The following is a 27891-nucleotide window of genomic DNA, read 5'->3' as shown; positions in this document are numbered from 1 at the left end:
ATACAGGTATTACGCCACTGATCAGCAAAACATGAGGCTGAATAGACTCTTTAGACAAAGCAGTTTTCACATCCAACCAGTTTTCCTACATAAAAAGGACCTAATCATATCAAGAGGTGTTGGAGAGCATCAGAAATGCTGAAAAACATTCAGCTCCTAGACTTCAAAGACAAAATGTTAATGTTACCCAGATGAGTTAGGACATAAAACTGGGATGATGTTTAGGCGACATGATGAAGAAGACCATGCTGGTTGTTCCTGCCATGCTGCATTGAATATATCAGAGTGAAATGTGCTTCCTAGTGTCTAAAGACCAGGCCCGAGCCGAAGGTCAAAGATGAACAGATCAAAAGAACTGTTGGAAAAGATCAAATGTAGCGAGTTAAAATATGTTCAGCTTTAAATCCCATTAAAAGCTTCACTTGTGCTTCACTTTGTCATAGCCGAAAACACTCTTGCAAAAATACAGTGGCAGAAACTACAAGTTCAAATCGACTGCAGTAATTGTGTTCAGGGTAGATTTTTAGCAGCGTTTGGCTCAGATTTCACAGATTGCGTACACTCCATCATGATTTGCTGAAGATATTCTGAATTACTGTGTGCTCTCGAACCTCAGGGTGTAAGTACTTCTGAAAAAGACATCCCAACTTTCCACTACAAAGACTTCTTTTAGGAGAAGTTCACTCTTGACCCTGTAAAGTGTACTGCTACTAGAAACAAAATACTCTCTATGGTCACAAATGAACTTCCAGTTTCTTCCATTTTAATATTTATACTGATTCCTTTCGGTTCTGAATCTTCATTTAAATTCTCTTTGCTTTTTTTGAATTTATTCTTGGTGTAAAGCAGACTGGATGAAAAAAAAGACATAGGAGAATGTGCTTCCTACATTTCCTACATTTTAGAGTGAGAATTTGTCCTTTCTTTGCACGAAGTTTAAGAAAGACACATTTAAATTCAGAGGTACAGTAAGCGAGCACCGCTGAGTGTGATTTATGTGGATGAGAATGAAAACCTGCGACTGCTAAAATTACTATTATCATTCTTGGAAATGATTGACATTACAAAGGCTCACTGACAGGCAAGCAGCTGGAAATCCAGAGTTTCCATGGAAATTGGACAACTTGTCAGGCGTCTCCAAACAGCGTGTGTGCGCTTGTGCGTAAATCATTAAATTTAGCAGGCTGCCACGTGGGGCTAATGTCGACACTGCTCCTCATCTGAAGACGACAAGCATATGTGTGTGTGTGTACGTGTGCTGGGTGACTACTGACAGTGTGTGAGACACTGGAAGTATCCTGCCCTTTACTCTTAGCCTGGAATCTGTCCGTCCTGTCACTGGTCTCTTCCCACTGAGCCAGGTGTGAAGAAAGAGACACTGATCTTTATTAGCATAGTGAAACCATAGTGACCGAGGAGTGGAGCACCAAGCTGAAAGGCTGAGTAAATTCAATTCCATCTGTGAGTGGTGAAGTAGGGGACAAGAGGTACACAGGTAGTGGAGTCCATGTTGAAGTGGGTTTAAGATCGAACAAACCCACCTGAGGTACCCTGACTTTAATTTTTATTGTCAGCCCGGTGCACATTGATCGTATATGGAGACCTGTGTCTTTTGAAAAACAACACTATAAGAAAGAAACCCGCATTTTAAAAGCCTTCCCTGGCGTGTTTGAAACATTTCCAATAAGACAACAGAGCAGGAGTTTAAGTCAACTCCAGCGGCACCGATTTCAAGGAAGTCTTTGTGGTATAAATAAGCTTAGACTATCAGCTCTGCCAGGCATACCTTCAAGGTTTGGATCAGTAAAAGCAGATCCAGTGTCTTTAAATAGTCTTACTCCGTTACACTATTAGCAAGTAATTGAGGACGCTCAATATATTAAAAAAAAAAAAGAAACAAATCGGGCAGTTAAAGATGTAAATTTATTCATTTGATTCAGTGTTTCATCTTTAATCAGGGCATCAAAATCCTACAATTGAGGAAATTAAACATGCTGAAAGGAAGTAGGAGGAATAAGATTACAGGAAATAAGAAACAGGATGGGAAAAGGGAAGAAAAAAAATAAGTGTTGCATAAATAATGTATAAGAAAAGGTACACAGTGGCTGACGCAGCAGCTGCTTTCCAACATACGGTTTCATTTGCAGCTCCATCTATTTTCCACTTGATGCCATGAGGGAGCGTGGCAGCGGGCAGCTGATGGGCGGGTCCTCGCACCAAGGAGCAAAGATAAAACTGTTGCCAGATCAATCCATAATGCTCTGGGCATCAGTCACCACCCCACTCACACAACAACATACCTAATGCAGAGTGGTTACACAAAGTCAGAATGGGGGAGGGAAAAAAAACAAGGGGAAAACATGTCCCGGCATAGAGGAGATTCATTTGGGGCAGCCGGCGGCTTACTAGGTTATCACTCACTTATCGCTGCTGTAGCACGAGACGTAGAATGGCCGAGGAAATAGCTGTCCATCACCCTGAATACAATCAGCGGAGTACACGGCTGGGGAGCTAATGGATGTTTCCACAGAGAGGGCAATTTAGTGAATGAGAAAGTGGATGGGTCCATCATGCAAGATGGGATTATGTGCGATTGTTATCCTTCACAAGTGTGATATGACGGTCAAGAGGTGTAATGTATATGGACAGGGGAGACATTAAATAGTAATCTCTCCACAGCCCACTCACATCCAATCAGCCTGCCCTCATCCCACACTTTCTTTTTCTGACCGAGTAGACACTCTGAGTAGCACTTAAACAAAAAGGGCTGCTGCTGAAATATGCAGAGCAGCACGCTCTCAAAAATAAATTAAATTCTTATCTGTAGACTCAGTTCAGTGCATTTTTAACCAAATCAACGCAATTGTGGAATGGCTTGACAAAATAGAACATTAGACACACACAAAAAAATAAATGATGTTGGAAGTCCTTGTGAAACAGAATACATATAAGTTTCTCCTCTGCGGGAGCGAACATGCTGTTTTAGTGCAGCCTGACCCAGGAAAAAGAAAAAGTTAAAAACTGACCGATAAGGATGTGCACACCTTGCTTTTCCTTAACACCATAGTCAGTTCTAAGCCTGATGGATCTTAAAGGGCAGAGGAGGGAGCCATTCCTGTCATGGAAAAACACCTAGAGCATTAAAATGGCTTTATGAATCCTGACTTCCATCGTCCCCTTCTCATAAAAACATTTGAAATTCAACACAAATGTTCATCTATCAGTAGAAAGCAACCATCCCAAAGTTAAAAAAAAAAAAGGCACAGAGAATATTACACTATTTCTGGCCAAGCAGCAGTGGTTACATACATCTTCTTTCCATTTTCAGTAATAGAAGCCTGTCACAAAGTGAAACTTGCCTCTAATGTTCCTTCAGTAAAAACTCCTGGCCAACAGCTTGACGTCGCCCGATATCCAGCGGTGTAAAGACGGAGGCCTCAGAAGATGTGTTTGAGATGCCTGATGCCGTACACCTTGAAAAACACCATGAGGATTAAAGTCCACAGGCCCAGGATGAAGCCATCAGGAGGATGCCAGTCTTTCTGCTTTGGTTTCTGATGGGGGGGCGAGGAAAGGTGAGGTGGATATGGGGGTGGGAGGGAAGAAGCAGAGGGGGAGCGGGGGTGAGATTGCAGGTTAGTAATAGTGTGTATATTTCTCCTGTTGAGGCCACCGCTGATTGTTCTGTCATTCACACAGGCAGGCAGGCGCAGCATCACGCCTGCACTTATCTCCTCACACACTTTATGTACACTATCTGCTGTCGCACATACACAAACACAAAGGGTCGCACAAAAAAAGCGGGTAGAGCGGGTCATCAGTACACCTCCCCTGTCTTGTGTTTGTCCCATTCACTGCCACATCATCACTTTGTGTATGATTATACTTTTAAATCTCTCGTATTAAACATGCATCTCACAAGGAGCACATTTATATGCTAATGCGGCGGCAATATTCTGCGGAGAGATGAGATTTAACCTCTAAAAAATCATCCTAACTCCTCTGTTGGCGACAAAGCTATAGAACGGCTGTGAGGATGCACTTAAGAGATTTCTGTTATCCCTCGCTATACAAGCTGCCATTATCCAGTCAGGAAATCACCAGTCAGACAAGGCGTACCCCCAAAGCCAAAACCTCAAAACTTGGCAAAGAGGATGAACACACAGCGAGTGCTCCAAGTCTAGCTGAGCCGCAAATTGTACACACAACAGCGGGGCGATGTACAGTACTGTAAAGCTGCTGCACAAGTACTTAGGTGTGCTGTGTCTGGCTGCAACCACAGTGCTCAGTGGGCATCTACACCCCACTGAAGCACATCCGCATTGACTTGGCACACACACTGCAGCAGAGGCTGGAGCCAGTCTGACAGCAGACTGACAGGTCCAGGAGGATTAGAAACCGGTGTGAAAGCCCGGTCCAGAGTCATTATTACCCACAACCTCACAGCCAAAGGAAGCTTTAAACTTATCCGCTATAGGGCACAAGGCTCAGTTTGGATGAATAATTATCACCAAACTGGATACAAAAAGATAACAATGCAGCTCCTTGAACCAAACATAACATCAGTCAAACATCTATGTCTATTTTTAAAACAAATAATCAGTCAAATTAGCAGCTGTTCATATTTGACACTCCTTTCTATTAATCTGATGGCATCTTAACGTGACTGCTTGATGTCCGAATGAGCACCCTGAGCTACTAGTGGTAACATTAAAGCATCACTTTCAACATGGCATAAGTCTGAGCAGCATGCAGCCACATTAATGGAGAGACACGCACAACATTACAACCAAGAAAGAAGTCCAGGCATCAGCAGACTACTGACGACCTGCTCAGTCCTGCTCTTTAATAAAGGAGAGACTGCAGGTGTCCAGGCTTTGCACTCTTCTCAAGAAATCATCTTCTTTACACAACCTCTCAGGAGGTCAGTCAAAAGGAAAAGGGGTCCCTGTCTGAATGATGGAATGCTGTCACCTTCAACAGATCAATAAGGCCAGCCGCAATTAACCCATGTCTGAGAGGGAAGTCCTTTACTGTGCAGAAATGTGCAACTGCTGGTTTTTGTTTTGATAAGTTACAAAACAATAACCTTGTATGATACAAATGTTTGTGCATAAAAGTCAAATATAGACTGCTGCTAGAATGGTTCTCATTCTAGGTGGCACTGCAGAGTAATATGGTTCAAATCTAGGCATCATAGGTGGTGCTTTTATTACTATACTTCAACATAGCTTGCAGTCCCATGATATGAAAGCAGTAGAAAAACTATACTTCCTAATTTCCTGCAGCCACTAGGTGCTATGATTATTAGTGGGGAATAGTGAGTCTAGGGGGCGCTTCTGAGCCATAAAAAAAGTTTGGTACGTTTGTGAATGAAACCTTTAAATTAGCAGTTAAGTTTTTTTTCTGTGGAGGAATTTTGAATAATAATTATTATGTCTTGGGCCTTTGCACTGTTGGATCCTGAGGCAATATGAATGCAGCTTATATGTAGCAGCAGGTTCAGGTAAAAGGGTTAGGTTGGCGGACAAGACTGTTTGTTCTAAATTGCTCTGAACAGAAGGCAAGTAACAGAACAGGAGCTCTGCTGCCTTTCATCTGCGAGTGCATGCATAGAGAATCTTATATTTAGCAGGATTTGCCTTATATAAGAAGCGAGGACTGCTGAATTGGCATATGTAGAACCCTCTGCTGTGATATAGAAATGAGAGGGTGGCACTGAAGCGTGTGTTGAATATGTGCAGGGTCTGATATTACCTCCCACTAAGCAGTCTTTGGCTGCTAAAAACCTCCAACACTGGCTGAGACTGTATAAAATCAGCAGTCTCAAACTTGTCTTTTCAATGGCGGAGTGTAGTGCCCCTGCTGCACAAAGCAGTCTTATCTCAGCATTGTGAACAAAGGGTGATGATGAACTTGACCCTCGGAATAATACATGGGAGCCTTTAAAACACACACACACACACACACACACTGCATAGAACAGGCATGAGAACACGTTTCTTAGAATAATGAATATTAATTGGTTTGCCTGGTGAACATTATTCTAATTTCTTATTAGTTTAACAGCTCTTGGTAAGTGAGGCGAAAAGTTAATTTCAGGAAGTGTGTCTGCGTGGCTGTGTATTTGTGCCTCTGTGCAACCCCCGTGTGCAGTGTACTGTCTTCTCAAGGCTGTCGCTTCCATCCAAACTCCAGGTTACGTGACGACGCTGCCAATTTCTAATGTAGAAAGACCGAGGACAGCAGTAAAATTGGATTACATCTGACTCCAAATTTATTTAACAGCTCAATCAAGTCAAATCAATAAAGCTCCGCTGCTATCCAGAATGCTAAAGCAGAGACAGCGAGGCGTTTGCAGCCCACGTCAGACCCAACACTCAAGTGTTGAACAGAGTCAGGGCCGGTGGTCCAAGGCAAAGAACTACTTATTAAAAGCAGCAGTCACACAACAGATATTAGCAGGCATATTCTGCCTGTATTCAGTTCATGCCTGGCACTAGAAGAACAGCGTCTGACAAACCAAGAGCTCAGATTTACTTCACTGAGACGATAAAGCCCAAACTATAAAGGCATGTTTTTTACATCAGAATCAAAGGTGCTTTTGTCAGAGAATGACAGAACCAGAGGAAACATCGCAGACAAAAGGCAGATTCTCATTTTATTTGTCTGACAATCAGACTGCCAGACATAGAAGTGGGTGTTTAGTCCAAAAATAGCCCTGCATTAAAGGCCCTGAAAACCCATTTTCTCATCAGCTTCACACACTGTTGTTTAAGTGTGTGAAAGAAAAACATGTTGTGGTCCAAACTGTTAAGTCGGAACGTTTTGTATTCAGCCATTGACTTTGTAACCTTGAATTTTGTAGCTTTAAGAAAGCACAGGTACCAGTGATGAGATGAGAAGTGATCCAGGAGGACTAGTTTGAGTAATGGATTCATCATTTTTTAAGGCTTGTCAAGCACTAAAACGTAGTACTGTAGTTTGTAAGTCGATGAGACAGGACTTCACATCTCACTGCTTTCATCACTGCAAACACAAGGCCAGCGCTGAATTTTAACACATTTTACAGCTTAAAAATCAAGTTACAGACGTTTGGCTGGACAAAGCAGATAAACAATGCATTACAGAGGGTATAACAGAGGCACATCACACACAAAGGGATGCAGAGGTCACTGTGGTTACACCTACTGAGTGCACTCAGTAGTTGTGTTGAAAACTCCACAAAAAAAATCAAAACATAATGAAAATAGGGGAAGAGCTGTTGTGTGACCGACTGTACAAATAGATTCAACAAGGAGTCAGTGACATTGTTGCACAGACTGCTGAAATCTAAAGAGAAAAGAAGCAAACAGACTGCTGTCATTTTCATAAACAACTGGAACACAGCAGCTGAAACCTCAGTCCAATGTGCCTGACATGACTTTGGTTAAATGTTCTGTTGATGACTTCTAGCATCTTTTATTTATCAGCAATTGTTAAAAAACTGCCACTGTTTTGCCACAGCCTTATTCATTACTAGCAACAGTGTGTTCATCTCCTACACCCTGACTACTTGCCATGTTTATTTAGTTTCAAGGTTTTTGTAGCCTTCAGGCTTTGCTTCCTGTTTTTTTTTTCCCCTCAGCGTCAACATCAGGTACGTATAAATGTCAGAAAAACTAGATTCCCAGCAACATCTCAGCGCTCGCTGACTACTGCTTCTTCTGTAAGGTTTGAGGATCACTTTCGAGTCCAACTGCCTTTAAACTAAGCAGATAATCATCTGGTTCACCCCTGGTATCACAGTTCTCCTACTTCAAGAAACCCATGTTTCTAGTTGTTTTCCCACTCAGTCTGAGTGAGGCAGGAGTGTCCAACCCCTTACCCACAACTCGTGTCTATGTGAAAACACATACAGTGTCTATAGTGGAATGCACACATTTTACACATGTAATCACAACCAGCATGTACAGTATGTCGCTGCACAGTGAGTAGAGATCTCAGCGCTGCCACAATAACAACCTACAGCTCGATACTGTACTTTAATCACCAACAAACCAGCAGAGCAACTTAACTTTCATCTTAGACTGAATAAGACATGCCCTTTATGTCTGTATGAACAGACCTTTTTAGAAGTACTTCTAAGTACTTCATTGTAAAGAGTATTAATGAAGGTTTATCGCAGTCTTTGATTCGCTTATGAGAGTGTGAGCTGATTTCTCACAGTTTTGAACGCTGGTTGATTTGAAACTGCCTCTTCTAGTTGCATTCAAACAGAAGCTTCTCCACAAAAATTCCAATTAAATTTGCCAGCATGCTTGAGTTGTCATCCTCCATGTTTTTCAGTCAAATGGACAGAGAGCTCTGACAACACCGATCTCCCTCACTGAGACGTTGACATCATCATTGAATAAATACTGATCTGCCTTTTTTTGCCTGCTCTCATTTCCCAACAAGCATCAGGTCTGCATTATGGAACAAAATGTGAGTTTGGACACTTTCGGCCGCAGCCGTGGTGACAAAGTGGCCGGCAGCGAGACGAGGAGAGGAGCAGAGCCCGAGCAGGGACGATCATCAGAGACGACTGTGAGTGTGTGGCCGTCAGGGGCAGTTGACCTCAGTGACAATGGTAGGCAGAGGTGTGCGTGCCTGTGAATCTTTGTGGATGTGCATGTGTGTGTGTGTGTGCATGTCTGTGTGTGGGCAGCAGCCCCCTGGGTAAAGAAGAGCAAAAGGAGATGGATCGACTGTGGCAGGAAGCAACGTCAGCACAGCCGGCAGAAAGAGGAGCATATGTCAAGAAGAAAGAGAGGAGAGAGATATTATAAGAAAAAAGAGCAACGTAAAGTGAGAGGAAAGACAAAAATATATTAAGTTATTACATTTTTAATCTAGAATACATTGAATTTGTCAGGCCTTTAAGTGGAAATGATTCTTCCTTAAAACATCAACACAAAGAATATTACACTAGTAGTTAAGGCACCTCAGTTTAAGAGGTGCAGCAATGTGTCAATTCTTGTGCAAGCAGCTGCTTGGTTGTTTACATCAGATTTATTGGCACAGGTGACACGACAAGTAGTTCTGCTCCTCTGCTCTTTGCACCTGTGTCCACTTCTGGACATGCATCTGTGTCGCAGTCGCTTCCAGTTTAGAAGCAACTGACAAGTAACAGGCTAAATCACACCTTTATGTGGAAGAGTAGATGATAAACTTTAAGCTAAACTTTAAATAAGTATAGGATGCATATGTTATCTTTAATGACAATTAGATAATTTATGTTATAAATAATACATTATTTACAGTCAGGTTTGATAAGGGCACCACAACAAAAGTACAACATGCCAAATTGTTGCTGCAGTGTGTGAGCTGGTTAGGGCAGGGCAGCCTTTCTGGCTAACACTGGTGCTGAAGGGAAGCAGGTAGCCACACAGAGAGCTTTGTGGCACTTCTGTGTCAGGTGTGAACTCAGGACTAACATCCCAAAAGTCAGAGTATGTCTATTTTTAAGTAGCCTGGCCAATTCACTGGGATAGTTCTTGTCTAAAATGTGAAAAAAAAACACTGCAGCCTTTTTTTTTTGTTTAAAGGCCATGATTACTCAACAAAGCAGCAAATCCTCACATTTGAGAGGAAGCAACCAGAATAAACTTATTTATCAAAAAAATGTCATCAATTTTATAACGTCTTTAACACTTCATTTAAGAAGTTGGAAGTTTCTGCTCCAATCTCTCCTCAGTTTTTTGTGTAAGTGAAAGTGCATTACATGAATGACACAGCAGATAAATCAGAGAGAGAAGCAGAAAAGTGGTAAGTTTTTCTGTGACCTTCACTGATGGAAGCATTCACATCCTACCGCCAAGGACAGGGACCGACAATCCAGCAGCCTGCCTCCATTACACACGCATTGTGTTGAGTATTCAATTCACCAGTAAAATCAATTAACGGCTACCCATCTGATTGATTGGAGCTAATTAACATGGCCATGCAGGATGCTAATGGTCCTAGAGGGAGGTCTGAAACGCCCTGCCAAACACTGGCACTCCAAGGTCAAAGCTGCAGCAAATTTATGTTGTGCAGAGCTGGATGAAGGAACAGCCACTGCTGTGCACTGCCAGAACACTCCACTGTATTGCCTTGACATTTAAGCCCTCGACGAGTGTGAGTGAGACAGTCAAAGTTGAAGCTGTATCATTCTCTCATAGAGCATGTTTTGTTTTTCATGCGGATATTATTCATGATTACTGAGAATCAAAGCAAATTCCAAATGATATTTGATTAAACTGATAAAGAATGTTGCAGTGGGTTCGGCCTGTGATCCACATAATCCCAACATCCACTTTTTGAAAAGTGTGATTGTTACAGCCTTACTGAGGGTAGGAGGATTTGGCGAGGGATGGAAGGGAGGCGAAGCATTAATTTTCACTGTTTCCATTTTCAATTCTCTGGAGCCATATGGGGTGGCATCAAGCTGGCAAAAGAACAAATAACAATTTGACGCCAGAGACCAGGACTCGCAGCAGCAAGGGATGAGGGGGGAAAAAATTACAATACACAAGAGAATAAAAAAAAAAATAGAAAGAGAGCTCCAGCTCATTCTAGTTATTTCCAGACTGAATATATTGTGATTAGGCTCTGGCAACGAGATGAGATGTGTGAAGTTAAAAAGAGAAGGTGGCAGGATGAGGGGACTCACCCTGTCACCACTACTGAGACAACTGCCAACTGTGACAGCGCATTAATCAACTGCTCACATACACAAACCCACACTCACAATGAGGAGAGGTTTGTACACAGAAAGCATACAGCATCGCCTTGTATAGCCACTGTCAGTCACCCTGATGACTTTTCTATTTACAAGTCGTCGCCTGGATTACGAGCAAATAGAAAAATGGTTTTCTTAGAAGAAAAACACAGTGCAAAGATTTGTTTTTTTGTTGGTGGCACAACTGAAATCAGCCACTTGGGAACATTTTAAACATCAATTCTTATAAGACTCAATCTCATCTAGTTCTTCAGGCGAGTGCATTTGATCAGCGACAACAAAAGGGCGCTGCCACACAGCCGCATGAAAACAAAGATATTTCAGAGAATGCTGCACACTCTATGACAGCTAATCAGAAAAAGGAGCTGTCAATAGGCTTGATGGACATTGGTCATTCTGCTGCAGTGCAGATGGAGTCTGGAGAAGGCGAGACAGATGACTCAGTCTGTCAAGACTCCCATCTTCAACCCAGCAGGAGTTGCTAGCCGATAATCGAAATCTCTGCCAGGGGTCATTGGGTTGACGAGAGTGTTTGTGTGTTGTACGTGTGGATGCATTTAGAAAATGGAAGAGCGGGATGGGGTGGCGAAAAAAAAATGTGATTAAGACTGAAGAACATGTAAAAAAAGATAAAAAGAGAGCTGAGGGGGTAAAAAGATGCAGAAGAATGAGCCACGAACAGAAAGCAGAGGCCTAATGGAGTTTGTCTGTGTGTGAAGTTCTCAATAGTCTGACTGTAATTCTCAACACATAGAAGCAGAAGTAGAATATTGGGCGTATGTTAGCAGCAGGCAGCAGATCTAACACCAGCAAGTGTTTGCCACGCTTTTCGCCTTCAGCCAATTTCCCAGAGTGCCAATGGCTGTGAAGACCCCTCCTGTTTTCCATCACGACACTCAATAAGTGTCTGACGGGGCTCAGTGCTGTGGTCAGCTTAATTTCTGCAGACCGACTGCCTGTGACTCCTTTGTTCACATTGAAGTTAATGCCCGCCAGCCATGATTTTTAGCAGTGGAACACAAAAGGTTTTTTTTTTTGGTTGTTTTTTGTTTTAAACCTCTTACTCTGTTCAGCTGGATTTGACCTCTACTATTAACACAGTTTGGTGTCTGTCAGTAAAGGAGACAAACATCACTGTCGAAACATACATCAGAAGCTCCAGCTCTACTATAGTCCAAACTATTCTAACACCTCACAGCTGGTCTGACCCTTTACTCTGCTTTCAAAATCAAAATGTAACTTTTGGCACAAGTTCAGCAATAGAAAAATTACTCAGTGTGTGCTGAAACGTTTAAAGCGAGAGCTCAATCAAACTATTATAAATATATCAGCCTTTGTTTTAATTTGAAGTCAGAATCACTTGGAGGCATTGCAAGATGACATCCCATTAAATCCACACAGCATGCCTATGACTAAGACTTACTGTACAGGAGATGTAATTCTTGAATGCTAACAATAGTTAGCAACAATATTATATGCTCAGATATGTCTAATGGAGCACAGCTAATGGAGACCTCAGCTTGGTATGCCAAACGACCTGTCATTGACTTAAAACTGTAAAACCACCACTTTTATCATCCAAAAAAAAAAAAATTAAATCTTGTTCCAAAATGGAACAGCATTAGTATCACTGCATCTTCCTTTCAATTTGTTACCCTCCTCATTTTCATCTGATTTCCATTCGTTATCTGATGGAACTGAATATTAGGAGTATCTGATGTTTTTCACCGTGTTCACCAGAACAGTTAAAAGAAACTTGGGCAGGCTGTCTGAGTATATTTTTCATCCCATCTGTGCATTTTTTTTTTATTTTGCTCCCTCCATAATCGATTGTTATGCTCGACTGCTTGCACAAGTAAATAATGTTAATTGCTTACTCTGACGCTGAATGTTTGCTCACTTAATACAATGATTATAAGGGAAAAAGAGGACCCACTGCTGCCTAGGCAGTCAGAGCCGGGAGGAGATAGCTAAGGCTAATGAAGTCTAATGAAGAGAGGAGAGAAGAGTCTTTTCAGTGAAAACAACATTCATCATTAATACCTGAGACACAACAGTCCTAGCCTGAACAGGCTGTTTGAAGATGCAGCTAAACTAAATAGGGAAAAAGCAGTTAGTTTCTGGTCTATTTTTATGGTGATATTGTGCAGCCTGGTATAAATAAACACACCGAGCTGCAGACTGTTAAACTATGAGAGGTAGACAACCCAAATATAATCACATGTTGATAGATTTAATCAGGAAAAAATGCTTTTTAGCTAACCCAGAATTTATGATTATGAAATATCCTGTGTACATGTACAGGGATTAAACACAGCCACACAAAAGGCCAGCATAAATACTACCTCCAGCTTGCTTAAAAAAACAAGTATCCAAATCATCTATGACCTAATGCAACAACTCAAAACTACAGATTAAGCATCACGCTAACATTTATACACGTGCATTCTCTCTCTTTTACGCACGAGCACCACCAATGATGTCTACTGTGGCAAAGATTAATGTGTCTCTTTTACTTCTCTGGCGCACAATTTAAAGTGGATGTTCCAAACTGTATTTTTTAATAGGCTTTTAATGGAAAATCTTACAAGAGTGATACAGGACCTAAGAGTGGCTATTTTGAATGCAGAGCACATGTTCTAAAAGGTGGACCGAGGAGGAAGAGGTGTTCATTTGTGAAGGTCGACCCGACTGAAAGCCAACAATCCATTTGGGAATGAGGTGAATCCACAATTCTTTGCCACAATCCTGCCTATCTATTCTGCTGGATTTCACGGTGGCCCCTCCATGCCGAGACCAGGAGGCAGTTCCATTTCACACTTAGAACTGTGTCACCATGGAAACGGCACAAAGGCATCTGTTGGTGGATGTGGCACATAACTTTTTGTTCCGAGTCCAAATTAAGGATGAGCGTGGACTCACTTCAAATAAAATTTAAAAAAAAAACCACACTGAATAAATGGACGCCTACAGAAAGTCATAACAGATGACAAACAGTAAAAATAGAACACTGGATTGTATCAACCTGCTCATGTGTCCTAAGACGACCCTGGTTATGTGTGTGTGTGTGTGTCTCTCACCTGATGGATGATCTCAGACACTGGCAGCTGGTCCACGTATGAGTACACCTCTGTTTGCACCTCCCCATTCACATTACTGAAAGACACAACAAGCACAAAAGCAGCCCCTTTTTAACACTTACCCAAGAAAGGCAAATTGCACTCTGGAAATATTATGCTTCTGTTATGTGGGACACCATTATTCAGGGATGAAGAGAAGCTGTCAGGAAGAGAAACAGCCTTCTCTGTGTCTGTTGGCAGTGTGTGGGCAGCCTAGGTGTGTGATTGGCATATAATTTCAGAGCTGAGTCAATAATATGATGTGCAATTTGTTGCAAATGAGCCCATATTTCTTCAAGATGAATTAATAAAAATCATCTTGAGAAACCATCAGCGGGTCAAAATCATCTTGATTACAAAAGGATGTGATCAGAATGGATCGCCGGTATCATTATCCAACTCAGCAGGTCAAGACAACGGAAAAGCAAAACATAATTTATAACTAGAATCTATCCTATCCTTTTCTTTTTTTTTTTACAGAAGCAATTTTAGAAGTGTTAGGAGAACTCCCCCCTCTTTCTGTCCACAGTGTACTCTGCACTAGTTTTTCTAAAACTCGGGTGAACATCAATGCAGCAATCGATGAGAGTTAGTGGGAGTCAACCTCAATACTCACACAGGGTTTTTCATATTTGTTTGTTACTGATGCTGCACAGTACACACCAAACATCAGCTTGTTGTGTTATCTCATTCATATAACATTTAAACCCCCCCCACTGCGCTCTCACTGTGCTTCTCTTGTTTGCTGTTTACCAGTTTGGACACAAAAGAAAACACATGGAAGTAACAAAACAAATTGAGTGACACAAATCCACAAAACCTGGAGAATTTGGTTCAGGTAGCAACAGCACAAAGAAAAGTGGTCGGTGTCTGGTATCTGATGGTCTTTGGTGCTGGGTTCTCTTTTGCAACACTGTGACTACATCTGCTGCCGGGGTAGAGGAACAGTCCAGCCTTTAACAGGCTGTGTTACATCACCCCAAACAATAAAGGGCAGCAACATAGCAGCAGAACCAATCACAACTGTGGATACAAAACTTCTCAGAGACAAACTCATAGCAGGTGTATCTAAAATAAATTAGCAGCAAAGATGAATCCTCCATGGACCAGGGAACTTTAGGAGATGCATTGACAACTTCATTGACATCGACAGATAATTAAATTACTTGTTAATTGCTGCAGTTTTTTCTGTCCTGGTTGACGTTAGCTTAACATGTTTTTATAAGTGTTGTCAAACTTTCAGCAGCTACTAACTGCACGAAAAATTTCCTGCCAGTTGACTGAATTAGGCCACTTTAAGTGACTGTTGAGGACTAAGTCCAGCTGTGGCGGTTGTCCTTAAGTCATACTGCAGCAGTATTAATAGATAATAGAAGACGACGACAACAACAACCACCACAAAAAAGCACCAATACAAGCAGCTGTATTGATTCAAATGTGAACTGAACTACCCCTATCTGCTTCAGATTTTAATTTGAAGAACATGCTTACACTATGGGGGCTCAAATGTCATTGCTCACAGTGCGGTAGGCTTGATATTTTTAGATACACATTTTAAAAAGGCAAACAACAGTGAACAAACTTTGAGAGGTGTGTGATCTAAACTAACACATTATTGTTTGCTTATCAGCACACATTCCAGTAAAAATGCTATTAATCTTCTATTTTCTAATGAAGCGAGTATTCTTACATCCAAGGTCAGCAAAGGCCTCTCACTTTTCAAAGTCATACTCTGACCCCAATCAAACCCTGTTTATGTGTAGGACATTCAACAAATGCAGCTTCAATTAGCTCAGGTCCAGCAGCCTGCTCAGAGCCACTATGTATCATAAAATAGAGGGATATTAGTAAATGTACAAGTATGGATCCAGCTATTCTCTCCTGTGTAGTTGAGTCAGCCTCTAACAAACTATCCTGCTGCTACAAACGCAGCGAGGCAACAACCACATCTAAAAATAGGCCAAACAAACCTTCTCACTTAAGGTATGTGTGACCCGTTTACTTTAAAGATTTACATCCTCAAGTGTAACAACAAATGAGAAGCAGACATATTGTTCACACCGTTTGGTTTCTCTGTGGGAACTGATGGCCATAACAACACCATAGAGTCTGTGGAGCCTTCAAGTCAGCACAGACTTTTAAATTACTTCCCAACATCATCCCTGTCTGTTAAAGACTATCCACTTCTTCACACCTTGATTACTGCTTCATCAGCCTCTTCTTGTTTTTACAGCAAGCCTATACTTCTGTACTGGTTGTCTGCTATTCCACCTTTAGCCCCGTCTAATCTGAGTTGACTAATTACTGCTCTTCATTGTAGCTTAAAAACCAAAGATGATCAAATACATTTCACTTCTGGCCCTAAATCGTCCTTAGTTTATGCTCCAGCATGCTTTTGCATTAATGCTACAATCAGCTTTGGAGAGGAATGTCTACTTATTGAAGCTACAGTCAATACAGTGCTATTGTGTCTTCAAATATTTCGATACTTTTACCAATTTACTGTAAGATTTTTTTTTTTTTCCTCAAGGTTAATCTGTTCTGTGAATAGATTTATGTGACTTATCTCTTCACCTGCCAACATAAATGCAGGAAACTTCAGTTGATTTAATCAGGGATGTATTCAACCCAAGGTGATGAATTATAATAGAAAGGCCTCTTCAGCACAGCATTAAGTAAATTAGTCCTCCACTTTGAACAAATCAACTCATTCTGAAGGACAAACTTGAGGATTTTAGGAAAACTTGGTCCATCGTCAATGCTTTTCTGGAAGAAGTCCAAAACCCATTTGAATGATAGCTCTGCTGTCACAGAAGAAACTGATCAAGAATGCTTATTTCACCTTTTATACTCTTAACTATTGTGTTCTTATTATTCACCTTGTGTGTCCTGTTATACTGTCACAAGCAGCAGTCTACTTTTAAAAACACCGAAAGAGCCTTAAAACAATTGTATATAGCAAAAAATAAATAAAAGCAAGGAAACAAGCACTTGTCAAACCCTACTAACATTCCACTTTTACCATGCAAAACGCTTTTAAGTGTTTGTGCCTGTATGTAAAAGACTCTTGGTCTGATCGAGTCGCACACAAAAGTTCCACCTAAAGGTCACCGCTGAGTGGAGGCTCAGCTGAGTATCTGTCTTTCAAAGAAAGTTCAGGTCAGGTAGCTGCTGACAAAGTGGGCAGTATCCCCCTGTGAGCCATCATGACTCTCCTCCAACCACTTGCTGAGTGAAACACCCCATTCTTCTTCTCTTTGCCTTTTCCTTCACTCCGAGTTACTTTTGCTCTCTTGGCCTTCCTTCTTTATGCCTTTTCTATGTGGCTCCATTTCTTTGAGGCACTCTCTCCTCAGTATGTCGGTGCAGCAGGGCAGAAGTTGTTCTGACAGACAGGAGAAAACAGGACGAGTTGGCAAGCAGGGAGACGATCTCCCGCTGAGTCCTCTACAGTATGTGTGCTCCAAGCTTTAGAAACACGCCACCAGCGTCTCACCGCGGTGCCCCTCCCTCTCATACTTTCAACACAAGAAATGATCTCTAATTCAATTCAAACCTCTTTCCACTTTTTTTCCCCCCATAAAGAGATTTTTTTGGAGAGGATTTTTCAATCCACTTAGCTGATTTTAATGCACTAGCAGCTCCTCATCCTTGCACTCCTCCAGCTCCGGTATCACTGCTGTCTCCAGCTGCCATCTTCAGGTCAAACAAACTTCCATTTAAGTTCTACTTCAGGCGGTTTTTGGAAACTCCACAGCTGCAGGTCACAAATTATATTAAGTTTACTTTACTTAATGGTATAATTTGTGATTATTCTCTGTGGGATGTGTTACGGCCAACAACCACCTAGGCCTTGGAGTAAGTGACTAAACAATGTCATTACTCTGCTAAGCCTATGTATAATGAGCAGATTGAGGGGGATCCATTAAAACGTCCTCTCTATCAAGTGCCATTGATGTAATGAAAGAGCCTGTTCTGAGGGGAAAGGAATGTTTAGAAACAGGCGAGAGGGCGAGGGCAAGCCTGTAAATGAGGAAGAAACCGTCACGATTACTTGTAGCCATCTTCTCTAAATGTCCTCATCCGCTTGTCTGAGTGGCCACACAAGCTGACAAAAGTGGATTAAAGCAGCACTATATTTAATAACAGCTTGCTTCAGAGGACATCTGTGATCTTCTCTCTGTGGGAAAATGCAGAGATCACCACAACCCATTTTCAGGGTTTAAACAATGATTTAACTTCAGTGGCAGCATCTGGACCCAGGTCTCATACAGATCCTGTTTCTGTCATCTCTCAGTGATTGCTTTATGAGATGAACATAAAGACACGTTGGCAAGGGAGCCGCAGTGCTAAATTTGGAGACAAAAGCGACAAAAGAGATTGATTGATATCTCTTATGGAAGGAAGGTTTTATTGATGTAATTCTCCAACTAAAGATGGATTTTTATTGCTAATAATCCGCTGATTCATTTCCCAAATAACAAATTCATGTGAAAAAGATTAGCTGAAACTGCCATTTGCTCTTCACTTTCTCATCTAACCACTACAGCCACCACCATTATGGACAAAGAAAGGCGGCTAATTCTCACATAGAAGACGTCGGCTCATTTCACATGGAGACTCTTTTAAGACTTTTAATGCTGCTTTAAAGATCTCCTTTTATGCCTGCTTTTCTTCGTATTGACTGAGTGGACGGCATGGCAGGGCTGCACAGAGTGGCATGTTCCAACGCCCCGCCTCACCTTTCACACAGCATTCGATTTAGCACTGTGAGTCAGGAGTGGTGTGAGTCAGAGGTGAAATATAAAGCCTCACCATATGCCCACTGTCATTATTTTTTTGATTGACAAAAAGCTCACAGGACAAATCGCCTCTATTATATGGCCTGTAACTGCAAGGAATGTATGTCTATATTGTTTCCTAATATGGAGCTGACAAGAAAGAAAAACAAAATATATTTAATTTGGTTCAATCAAGGTTTCAATTTGATTCAATTGGCATTTTCTTTTAGACTTTTAAACTCTGCTGCATTTAAAAAGGAAAATAACACAAAGCAGGAATCTAGTATCAGGTCTGTGCATAAACTAAATTTAAATTTGTGAGACTTCCACCCGTGTAACCATCATCACATGAAGAATTTTACACTGACACCGCCTTGAAAGCTCCAGCTTTTCCTTTCATAGAGGTGTTAAAGGTTACTTTACATTATCTGCCAAGCACTACAGTAATGAGGTCACAGTTTCCTACAGAATACTTTCATGTGGTACAGTTTGCAATTTCTCATGGCTGCGCAGGCAAATACTCTCCCTGTAATAATGAAAAGAGTCTGAATAAGGCTACAGGAAGCACTCCGATTTAACTTTGGCGAGAGTAATAGATAAACAACATTGCTTGTGTTTTTGGTGCATTAGTAAACTTTGCTCTGTTAAGCATCATGAATCAGGGGATTGCGAGTTTCTTACATCAGAAAAGCAGATAAATCTCCATCTCTCTCTCGGACTGAATAAGGCCAATGTTCAGTAACACTGGTGGTTCTGTCTCTGTGTTGTATGGAAGATCTGCGGGCTTAATGTGTTGGTCCTAATCAATATTAAAGTAATAGGGGAAATTGTGTGCAATGACTAAGTAGCCTGAGGCCAAAACAGCAAATGACTGAAATTGGTATTGCAATTGCCTCTAATTACCAATTAGCAGCCAACCGTATTAGATTCTTTAATAACTCCCACAGGTTCAATTAAAACCCGCCTTAATGAAATTAATAAACATGGGAGGAGAACAATCAGGAATAAAGTTTTAATTTCTGTTACATCAGGAGCAGTGTTAGCATTTTTGCCCAAAATCCTGATGCCTGTGCTTATTATAGGATTAGAATTTCTTATTAGAAGAAAGCAAATAATATGTTACCTGGTGCTGGAAAAGTACATTACCGGCTGTCTACAGCCATCTAGTGGCCAAAGACATTCATTACAACAACATGAGAACACACTAAACTGCCTCTGTGGGCATGCAATTTACCACAGGGGAGCGCCATTGATAATAATATAGCATCATTAAGGATGTCATAGTGACAAGCTTATTGTAGAATACAGAATATGATTCTAAGTCTTAAAAATAAGAAAATGCCATGAAATTAGCTGCATTATTTCCTCAGATAATCTCCTGAATGGTCAACCTTTCTAAAATTACCCGCAGGGTGGTCAGAGTGATTTCCACTTAGAGGTTTACTCTCCCAGAAACACTCTACACATCATTAGTAGAGAAATCAATACCACTGATGTGAAATGTTCTAAACAGAAATCAAAGTATGAGAATTTGGCCTTAAGCACTTCAATTAAAACAGACAGGCTGACCTAAATTAAGGTTGTTTTTTTTCTTCAATCTAGGCCGTCAAATAGCACTTACAAACTATTAGAATTTAAATGTCACATGAATTCTATCCAGCCCTGCTGCTTTTATTGCATTGTAGCACAAAGGAAGAATACTCAGACTTTGAACTCCCCAATGTTTTTTTATATATATATTATTACCTTAAAAGATTGCCCAAAATTGTTCTGCTAAAAAACAGAACTCTCAACTTTTTAGCACAACTATAAATTCATACTCCACTCACCTGCAGCCAACAGTTACGTGACAAAAATCTGGTGAGTTTTTAGTCCATAGGCGCTTCCCACAGAAAGTGTAGAAAGTGCAAAAATGCAACTCTAATGGTAAAACTACCACTCTAGTATTTAAACAGTTTCACATAAATAAGAAAAAGCTTGAGCTTACTTCTCTTCCATCTGCTTGATGGGGTCGGTCAAGCTGATGGCTTCCATGGTGATCTCGACTTTGCGGACACTGCCAAAGAAGTCTGTGATGAGAACACTCCCTGGATCCCTCAAGAACAGGTCAGTACGATGGCCCGGAGTCGACACACACTGACTCTTTGGACATACTTTGAACTGAGGAAATTTAGACAGACATTACATTAGAAAGTTACTGCCAATATGTTTTCATTCTGCCACACCAAACTCTTCATTAAAATCCAAAAGTAAAGAAAGTTATGAAGCGGTGATGTAGTGTAGGCTGCAAAAAAGGAAAAGGTCCCCTTTTGCCAAAAAGCTGTATGTATTGATTCAAGTTTATTTCAATTATTGTAAGAGCAAAGAAATCCATTTATGCATTTATAACTGAAAAATATGTCTGTTACTTCTCAACATAATCATGCTGTAGAGGTGCAAGGCTTCATACTGCTGTGAAAAGCACCTAGAAGATTGGGGATAATACTGTTGATATGAAACCAAGGTGCTGTCGTTACATGGTATAAGTCTTTTATTATGTGCTTTATGATAAATAATTGACATTTCTTCTTCCAAATTCAACAAGTACCCAGCTGCTCCAAGCATACAGCTGCAGTGGGAGGTGTTAAAATATGTGACACTGTGAGGAAATTGGACTGGCATTTGTGCATGTCATTTTCAGTTACAAATCTTTCAGTGCTTGTTGCGTTAACACTTGTGGGTTAATCCTCTTAAGTATGTGATTCATCAGTGTCTTGTTCGACTAGGCTTCCTATTTGAAAAGTAATATAAAATCATTAAAACTGAGGGGAACTTTATCTCTCTCAGCAGAACAGGATTTGAAAAACATGCACAGCTGCTAAAGGATTTTGCAGGAAAGGTGGACCCAATTTCTGCCTTATCAAAGGACAAGGCTTTGCAGACCGGATTAAAAAAAAAAAAACTTCTCGCCTAGGAAATCCATAGTATTGATCCCTAATTCCATGAAACAGTGCAAGAACAAAGAGTGCATCTACAAAAACAAGAAAATAAGAAAACACAATACGCATGAGTCACAGCACATTGACTGAGTGACGCAGGAGAGGAGTGGCCTCTGTCATCTCATGTGTCAGAGGCCAGCAACCGCTAAATACTATCAGATATTCTGATAGGAGGGTAGTGCAGGAGAGACACTACATTACTACAGGAGGTGCTTTAAATGTGCACAAAAAATGTCTCTGGGAAATGTCTCTTTGTTGTTGTTGTTGTATTCACCTTCTGCAGTAACAGTATTTATATCTGCTAATACATTTAAAATTTGTGTTTTTGATCATTTTAGAAAATTAAAAAGTAAATAAAAAAGTTTCTCTCAGCCAGAAGACCTAAAATAATTGGCTTACGATGAAACAACAGAGACAGTGAGTGCAGCTGTTGTGTCCATGTTTGTGCCACAAGGAGGCAGTGTCAAAAATATGTGACAACCGAAGTGAAGTGTTCTTCTTTGTGTTTGTTAAACACAAATCAGACTTTGTAGCTCTCATTTTGACATAATTACAGGGAAACATTATACTGAGGTAAAGTGCTTTTTACTGTTGATTTTATATCATTGATTAGTGGCTCAGGTGGTGGGTCCATTAACCATAATTTGGTCTGCTTGCCAATTTGTCCTCGGGCAAGACATTTAACCCTAAGCTGCTCGAGTTGGTAGAAAAAGATGTAAATAAATGTAACACTACTGTTTATTTCAAGCCTTTGATTGTAGGGGGAAAAGAAGACGTCTTAGGATTTGGATAAAGATTTTTCTGACTAAACAATGATGTAAAGCACTGACCACACAGACAACATCCTCACCAGATCATTCATGTTGGTTTTGCTTGCAGGGTGGATGTCTTCCAGGAACTCCAGCAGGTAGAAGGTGTAACGATCCATCAAATGGACTCCTATGGCCAAATCAGGCTGGTGCTGGAATAAGACAAGACCAAAATAAAATGTATAATAAATATAATAAATATTAAAAAAAAGATTTTAGAGTCCATCATCTGAACAATCCAACAGCCCTGGTTCTTTACTCACAGAGAGATCATCACAACAATATGTCTGTCTGCTTTAAAGGCAGCTATGGTGCAGTGTAAAAATACTGTATTAGGGAAAATTAATGAAAACTGAGGCTACAAAATGACTTCAAAGTCAAGTGTCCTATATTTATTAAAGGGATGTTACCACAATGGAATTAAAAGCATCAACACTAATTAATGAGTAAGTATTTAGGCAGCTCTGCTTTAAACTACGGCACTCTACAGTCACCCATTAAACTGTGAAGTGTGTAATGACAAATGACGTGGAGAACAAACAGATGTCAGATACACGTCAGGTTTCATTTTTATGGGAGGTGTGGATGTGTGTGCAGCATGGCAAACTTGCACGCTTGCAATAACTGAGGGGTAGTTTATTGCTAGCAAATAGTTCACATAATACTGTACAGTTGTTCTAAAGGGGCATTAGCATATGTCCAGCCATCTGGAACGACTCCAGTAAAAAAATGTAAAAATGCAGTATAGTTTAAGACCAGATGTTCTTTATTTAGATATATTTTAGGCATGTTTTGCAGCTTTTCTTGTAATTTTAATAAGTATATAATTATAGAATAAAGATTAATTGATAAAATTTGAAGATCAGCCCTGACTGGTATTACATTTTTTTTCAACTGTCTAGCGAGCCACACAGCTGTTCTGAAAAACTGACGGACAATCTGATGGAGGATTCTTTAGTTTATTTCTTGCACATGAGGGAAGATAACTCACCGACAGGGAGTCTTCACCAACTTGACTGCTGGCCAGGGCCATGAGGTTTGGAGAGTAAAATCTCTCATACATGGAGGCGCCCTGACAGGTGTCAATGATGAAAAGCAGCTCATTGTACCTAGACACACAAACACACACACACACATTATCAAATAACACTGATGAGAGAATACACAGCTGGCATAACAGGCGTCCATTTGTTCTAATAAACTGGTATCACACAAACCTTCGAACCATCTCTCATACAGCAGTCACCATGGTGACCAAGAAAAACCAACAGCTCCATTCAGCCCCTTCAACACTCCCACGCACACAGACTCAGACTCCCCCTCCCTCCCTCCCTTCCCTCCCTTCCCTCCATCCTCCATTAACACAAATTTCACTACAACTCTTTTTTTCCTGTTTATGCAAACATGCCAAGACTATTTTTTATTCAGTTGACTGAATCGAGGTGTTCGGAGATGATGAGGAAACGTAGAAAAGTCTCGCTAGTGGCTGTAATTTGGCAGCTCAAGCCTGCAATTATCACATCAGCTTCAAAGCTGGCGTCACTAAGCTTTTATCCAGCAGCCTGGAGCCTGACAGTAACCCAGACACTCTCTGTAGGTGATGACTGGTTTGGAGGACAATGGGGGCACTCTACACAGCTGAAAGGGGCTAGCGTCTCATAAATTACAAATTAAACAAAAAACATTTGTTTAAAAATCCTTTTAACCCCATTTACAGGAAGACACAGTCATTCTTCCTATAACAGTATATGTAAAATAGTAAGTTCTCATTGTTGTAGAGGTGTCAACGAAGAGAGAATCCAAACACTATGCTCCTGTATAGTGAGGTAATAGTCTGCATATGAAAACCTCTTGTTTAGGATATTCATATTAATAGGTTGCTAGGTTTCATGTCATTAAATGTTTGTTGACATGCTGCACAGCTAATTGGCCCTCAAGGGAAAGACAGGCTGTCGACGTGAAATATGAGAATGACAATACCTGATGTCGTTTGCGATGCCCCATCAGTCATTTAATCATTTATTTACCTTCTTTTCTGCCACATCTGCTCAAAAGCGTCAGCCAGCTCCACATTACTAATCTCCTCTGAGTCCTGGAACTTCAGAAAGCCATTCCCACCATGGCCTGTTAAACAAGCACACGCTATTAATAATTAATTCATCTTTGATTAATTATGCAAAAATATGACACAGAATATAAAATTATAAGATACTTGAAAAGTGCAGGCAGAAGTATTCATAATGTGGGGAACTCTGAAAGGATATGAAAAAATAACTGGATAAAAATGGACCTAAATAACTTCTGTGCTCCTTCTATCTATTGTTTTATACTGAGAATTATATGTAATTTTGAACTATTAAAAATTTTGGAGACAAAACAAAAGCTTATCATTACCAACTGCGACAATATATAAAAATACAATTTAGTGCCAACACACAGAGGTCTGTCTTTGTGAAGCCATGCAAGAGACATTTCCTTGTGACAAGGAGACACAAAGGCCACCTCTGTTACCCTCATTAAAGTTAATTAACTTTAATTAAATTAAACATTAACCTTTAAGAAAAATGAGCAGAGGTGCCGTTTCACACAATAGCTGTTATGTATCTAATGAGAGCGGCTACTGCCGAGGCTATCATTTGCAAAATGACGATATAAGATGCAATTAGTGCTTTGCTGGCTAAATAACTTCCTGGACCTGATCTTCCCACATCTTCAACACATAAAACTAAAGTCTCTGAGCGTGCACAATGAAAGTCAGTAAAACTGCACCTGTCAGGTAGATGAGGATGTTGCTTCGGTCATCAGAGAGTAGGCGTTTGGAGCGTGGAGTGCTGGGGGGTAGCCGTCCAGTCAGTACCCGCAGGAAATTTTCCACGGTCACCTGAAACACACATAATAAGAATCTGAGTTCATTTTCAATCTAGATCTCTGATCATTTCAACCAACTGTACCAAACTACACAACATTTTGTCAAAAGGGTCTAAATAATACTAATATTTGTGACTAATCTTATAATTAAACTGTTAGCACTGATAGGTCATAATGTTTTTTTCTTTCCTTCGTTCATCATTATAATCAGCTTTTGTCACACTTGATTGTGGCACCATGGCAAACATGGACTGTTGACATGTGTGAATCAGCGCACAAATCAATGTAAACCAATTCAGTCAAATGCAAACTGTATTAAGAACTGGTAGAGTACAGGAGCTCATAACAAACCCCGATCAACACAATGAGGAAATGCTGGACCATCTTAATTTCTTGCTACACTTGTATAGAATAGAATAGAATAGAATAGAAGCTGGGAAATTTCACTGTTACCGCAGCAATATACAGGCACTCAGCATAGTAACGTATATCTTTAATGGTAAAGAAAGAATCTAAATATTTATATAAACATTTATGCATATAATGTCCATGTCTAAAGCTATTTTAACTAGTACTAAAGCTGTAACCTAATATTTGCTATGAACAGCAGTTTTACATATTGCAGTTAGCATTGAGCTGCCATAGTCGGATGAACACATACCTCATACCCTCGGTAATCCACCTCCACATCGTCACCATATACATTCAGCTCCATGTTCTTGTGGCTGAACACGGTTGCAGGTTTGGGGTTTCTATGGTTACACGCCATGTCATCAGCCAGCATCAGAACTATGTGGCTGATAAAAACAAAAACAGAATTGTCATGACATATATTCAAGCACCATAGGCTTGACAGTGTGTTTTCTTTCATCTCATAAACAAAGGACAAGTCATTTTCAGTGTCTTTCTCTGAGTCTGAGTCTTGCTGTATGTGACCACCGAACAATACCACCAGAGGCAAGTGAAACTTTCTCATTATATAACAGGTTATGTGTACATTACAGTAATTCTGTGATTTGCCACATTAGCACTGCTGCTACAGACCTTGTCTTGTATACATCATACAACTTTGTATTTAGCCAAGTTTGCTGTTGCTTTTTAACTCTTTCAGTGGTGGACAGGGATCAAAAAGCTGTCACAATCATCAATGACGACAAATAAATGTATTTTATTATCATTTATATAAAACAAAAACACATCTTGTTTTTCAAACTAACAGAAATATTTGCATACAATATGTATAAACAGCTGTTCAATCAACCATGTCACTCAATGTAACACTGTTAGCACCAATACCTAATAATAATAGATTCTCAATCAATACTTACATTTACCTCTGACATACTGAGGATTATTACCTGTCAGGGATGCCCAGCCTCTTAACACTTCTGTACACAGACAGAGTATTTGCCACATGTCGGTAGTTAAACCAGAATCTGGATGTACACACCTGTGCATGACACCAAAATAAGCACAAAGGCACATCAGTAATGCAGAGGATAAATTAGCATGCTATTTGCAGGGATGTGAGATCTACACAACTCACCAGAACAGCCCAGTTGTTCGTATGACCGCTGCTAAAGAACTGTCCTGCGCTGTCCTGAGAAACAAGAGACAGAAAAATGAACAAATGTTTGTGTTTTTATCTTTATTTTAGTTGATACGATCAGGAAGCTAGCATGACAGCTAACACGAGAACAGCGTTTCCGCTAAAAAATACATTAAAAAGCGGACAAAGTGATGTTATTTTTATCACTGCCTAAAAAACATGTGCTCACCTCGATGTTGACGCTGTCTGCTAATAAGTATGTAGCGAATAAAATTAACAATTTGAGCTTTTTCATTGTGCAGCTCTGTTAGCAGTTGACATCCAGGAAGTGAAAGCCGGTGACTCCACCTAGCAAGTGTTTCCGGTAGGACGCATTTCAAAATAAAAGCCACATTAAATCATCGATAAACCACATTATACGCCAGGGTCACATTTCAAGGCTGCGCGGTAGTAAATGCTCACTATTTGAAGATCATAAAACGCAGTACACATTTTAATGTCACACCTTAAATTAATGTACTTGAAACAGTAGATCAATATTGGGGGGTCTAGCTCTGTATATCAACACCTCTTAACTGCTTGAGGCTTGTGCAAAGAAATCAGTAGTAATCAAAGAATTATACATAACATATATGCAAATATGTCACATATTGATTGTAGTAATAATATTAAGCTCAACCATACTGTTATACCACCAGACTTTTTGAAATTATGTGTCACCATCTTTGCTTGGAACGTACATGTATGTCTTGCAGAAGTTGTGGGAAAGACTAAATTGTTACAATTGCTGAGGCTGAGCAGCTCTGTGTGGTTATCAGATGGTGCAGCTTGTGTATGTAATGTGTAGCTTATCATGGCATGGACAGATTGAGAGTTGAAGTTGATTTAATGATTAATGATTAACAATCAGGAAAGCCAGGACTGTAAATAATGACAACAAATACACAAGTGGTGTATGTAAAAAGGAAATGTTGTTTTTACCGTGTGTTCATTACCCTGCAAGGTCACCTCTCATAGTTCTGTTTTCTGTTTCATACGTAAAG

At 40.4% G+C, this 27891-nt stretch overlaps 1 protein-coding gene across 1 annotated transcript; it reads right to left on the bottom strand.

The window, feature by feature from the left end:
* Positions 1–1930: 1930 nt before the first annotated feature.
* pigk (phosphatidylinositol glycan anchor biosynthesis, class K) lies at positions 1931–27205 on the bottom strand. The gene is made up of 11 exons (XM_028428355.1): positions 27078–27205; positions 26846–26899; positions 26658–26749; positions 25961–26096; positions 25201–25312; positions 24459–24555; positions 23423–23540; positions 22473–22583; positions 20632–20804; positions 13825–13900; positions 1931–3554 (listed from the first exon to the last, which is right to left on the bottom strand). The coding sequence occupies exons 1-11, from the start codon at positions 27141–27143 to the stop codon at positions 3438–3440; spliced, it is 1152 nt and encodes a 383-aa protein (XP_028284156.1). The 5' UTR covers positions 27144–27205; the 3' UTR covers positions 1931–3437.
* Positions 27206–27891: the final 686 nt, after the last annotated feature.

Source organism: Parambassis ranga, chromosome 17 (genome assembly GCF_900634625.1).
Source record: "Parambassis ranga chromosome 17, fParRan2.1, whole genome shotgun sequence".
Lineage (NCBI taxonomy): Eukaryota > Metazoa > Chordata > Actinopteri > Ambassidae > Parambassis > Parambassis ranga.
Note: the sequence above shows the minus strand (reverse complement) of the source record. Positions and strands in the feature narration are given on the sequence as shown.

What these genes read in the sequence shown, in the direction of transcription:
- pigk (XM_028428355.1), bottom strand. Translation starts at nt 27,143, where the DNA reads ATGAAAAAGCTCAAATTGTTAATTTTATTCGCTACATACTTATTAGCA. An exon ending in CAGACAGCGTCAACATCGAG is followed by an intron (nt 26,900 to 27,077) that starts GTGAGCACATGT and finishes CTTGTTTCTCAG; the next exon opens with GACAGCGCAGGACAGTTCTT. An exon ending in TGGATTACCGAGGGTATGAG is followed by an intron (nt 25,313 to 25,960) that starts GTATGTGTTCAT and finishes TGTGTGTTTCAG; the next exon opens with GTGACCGTGGAAAATTTCCT.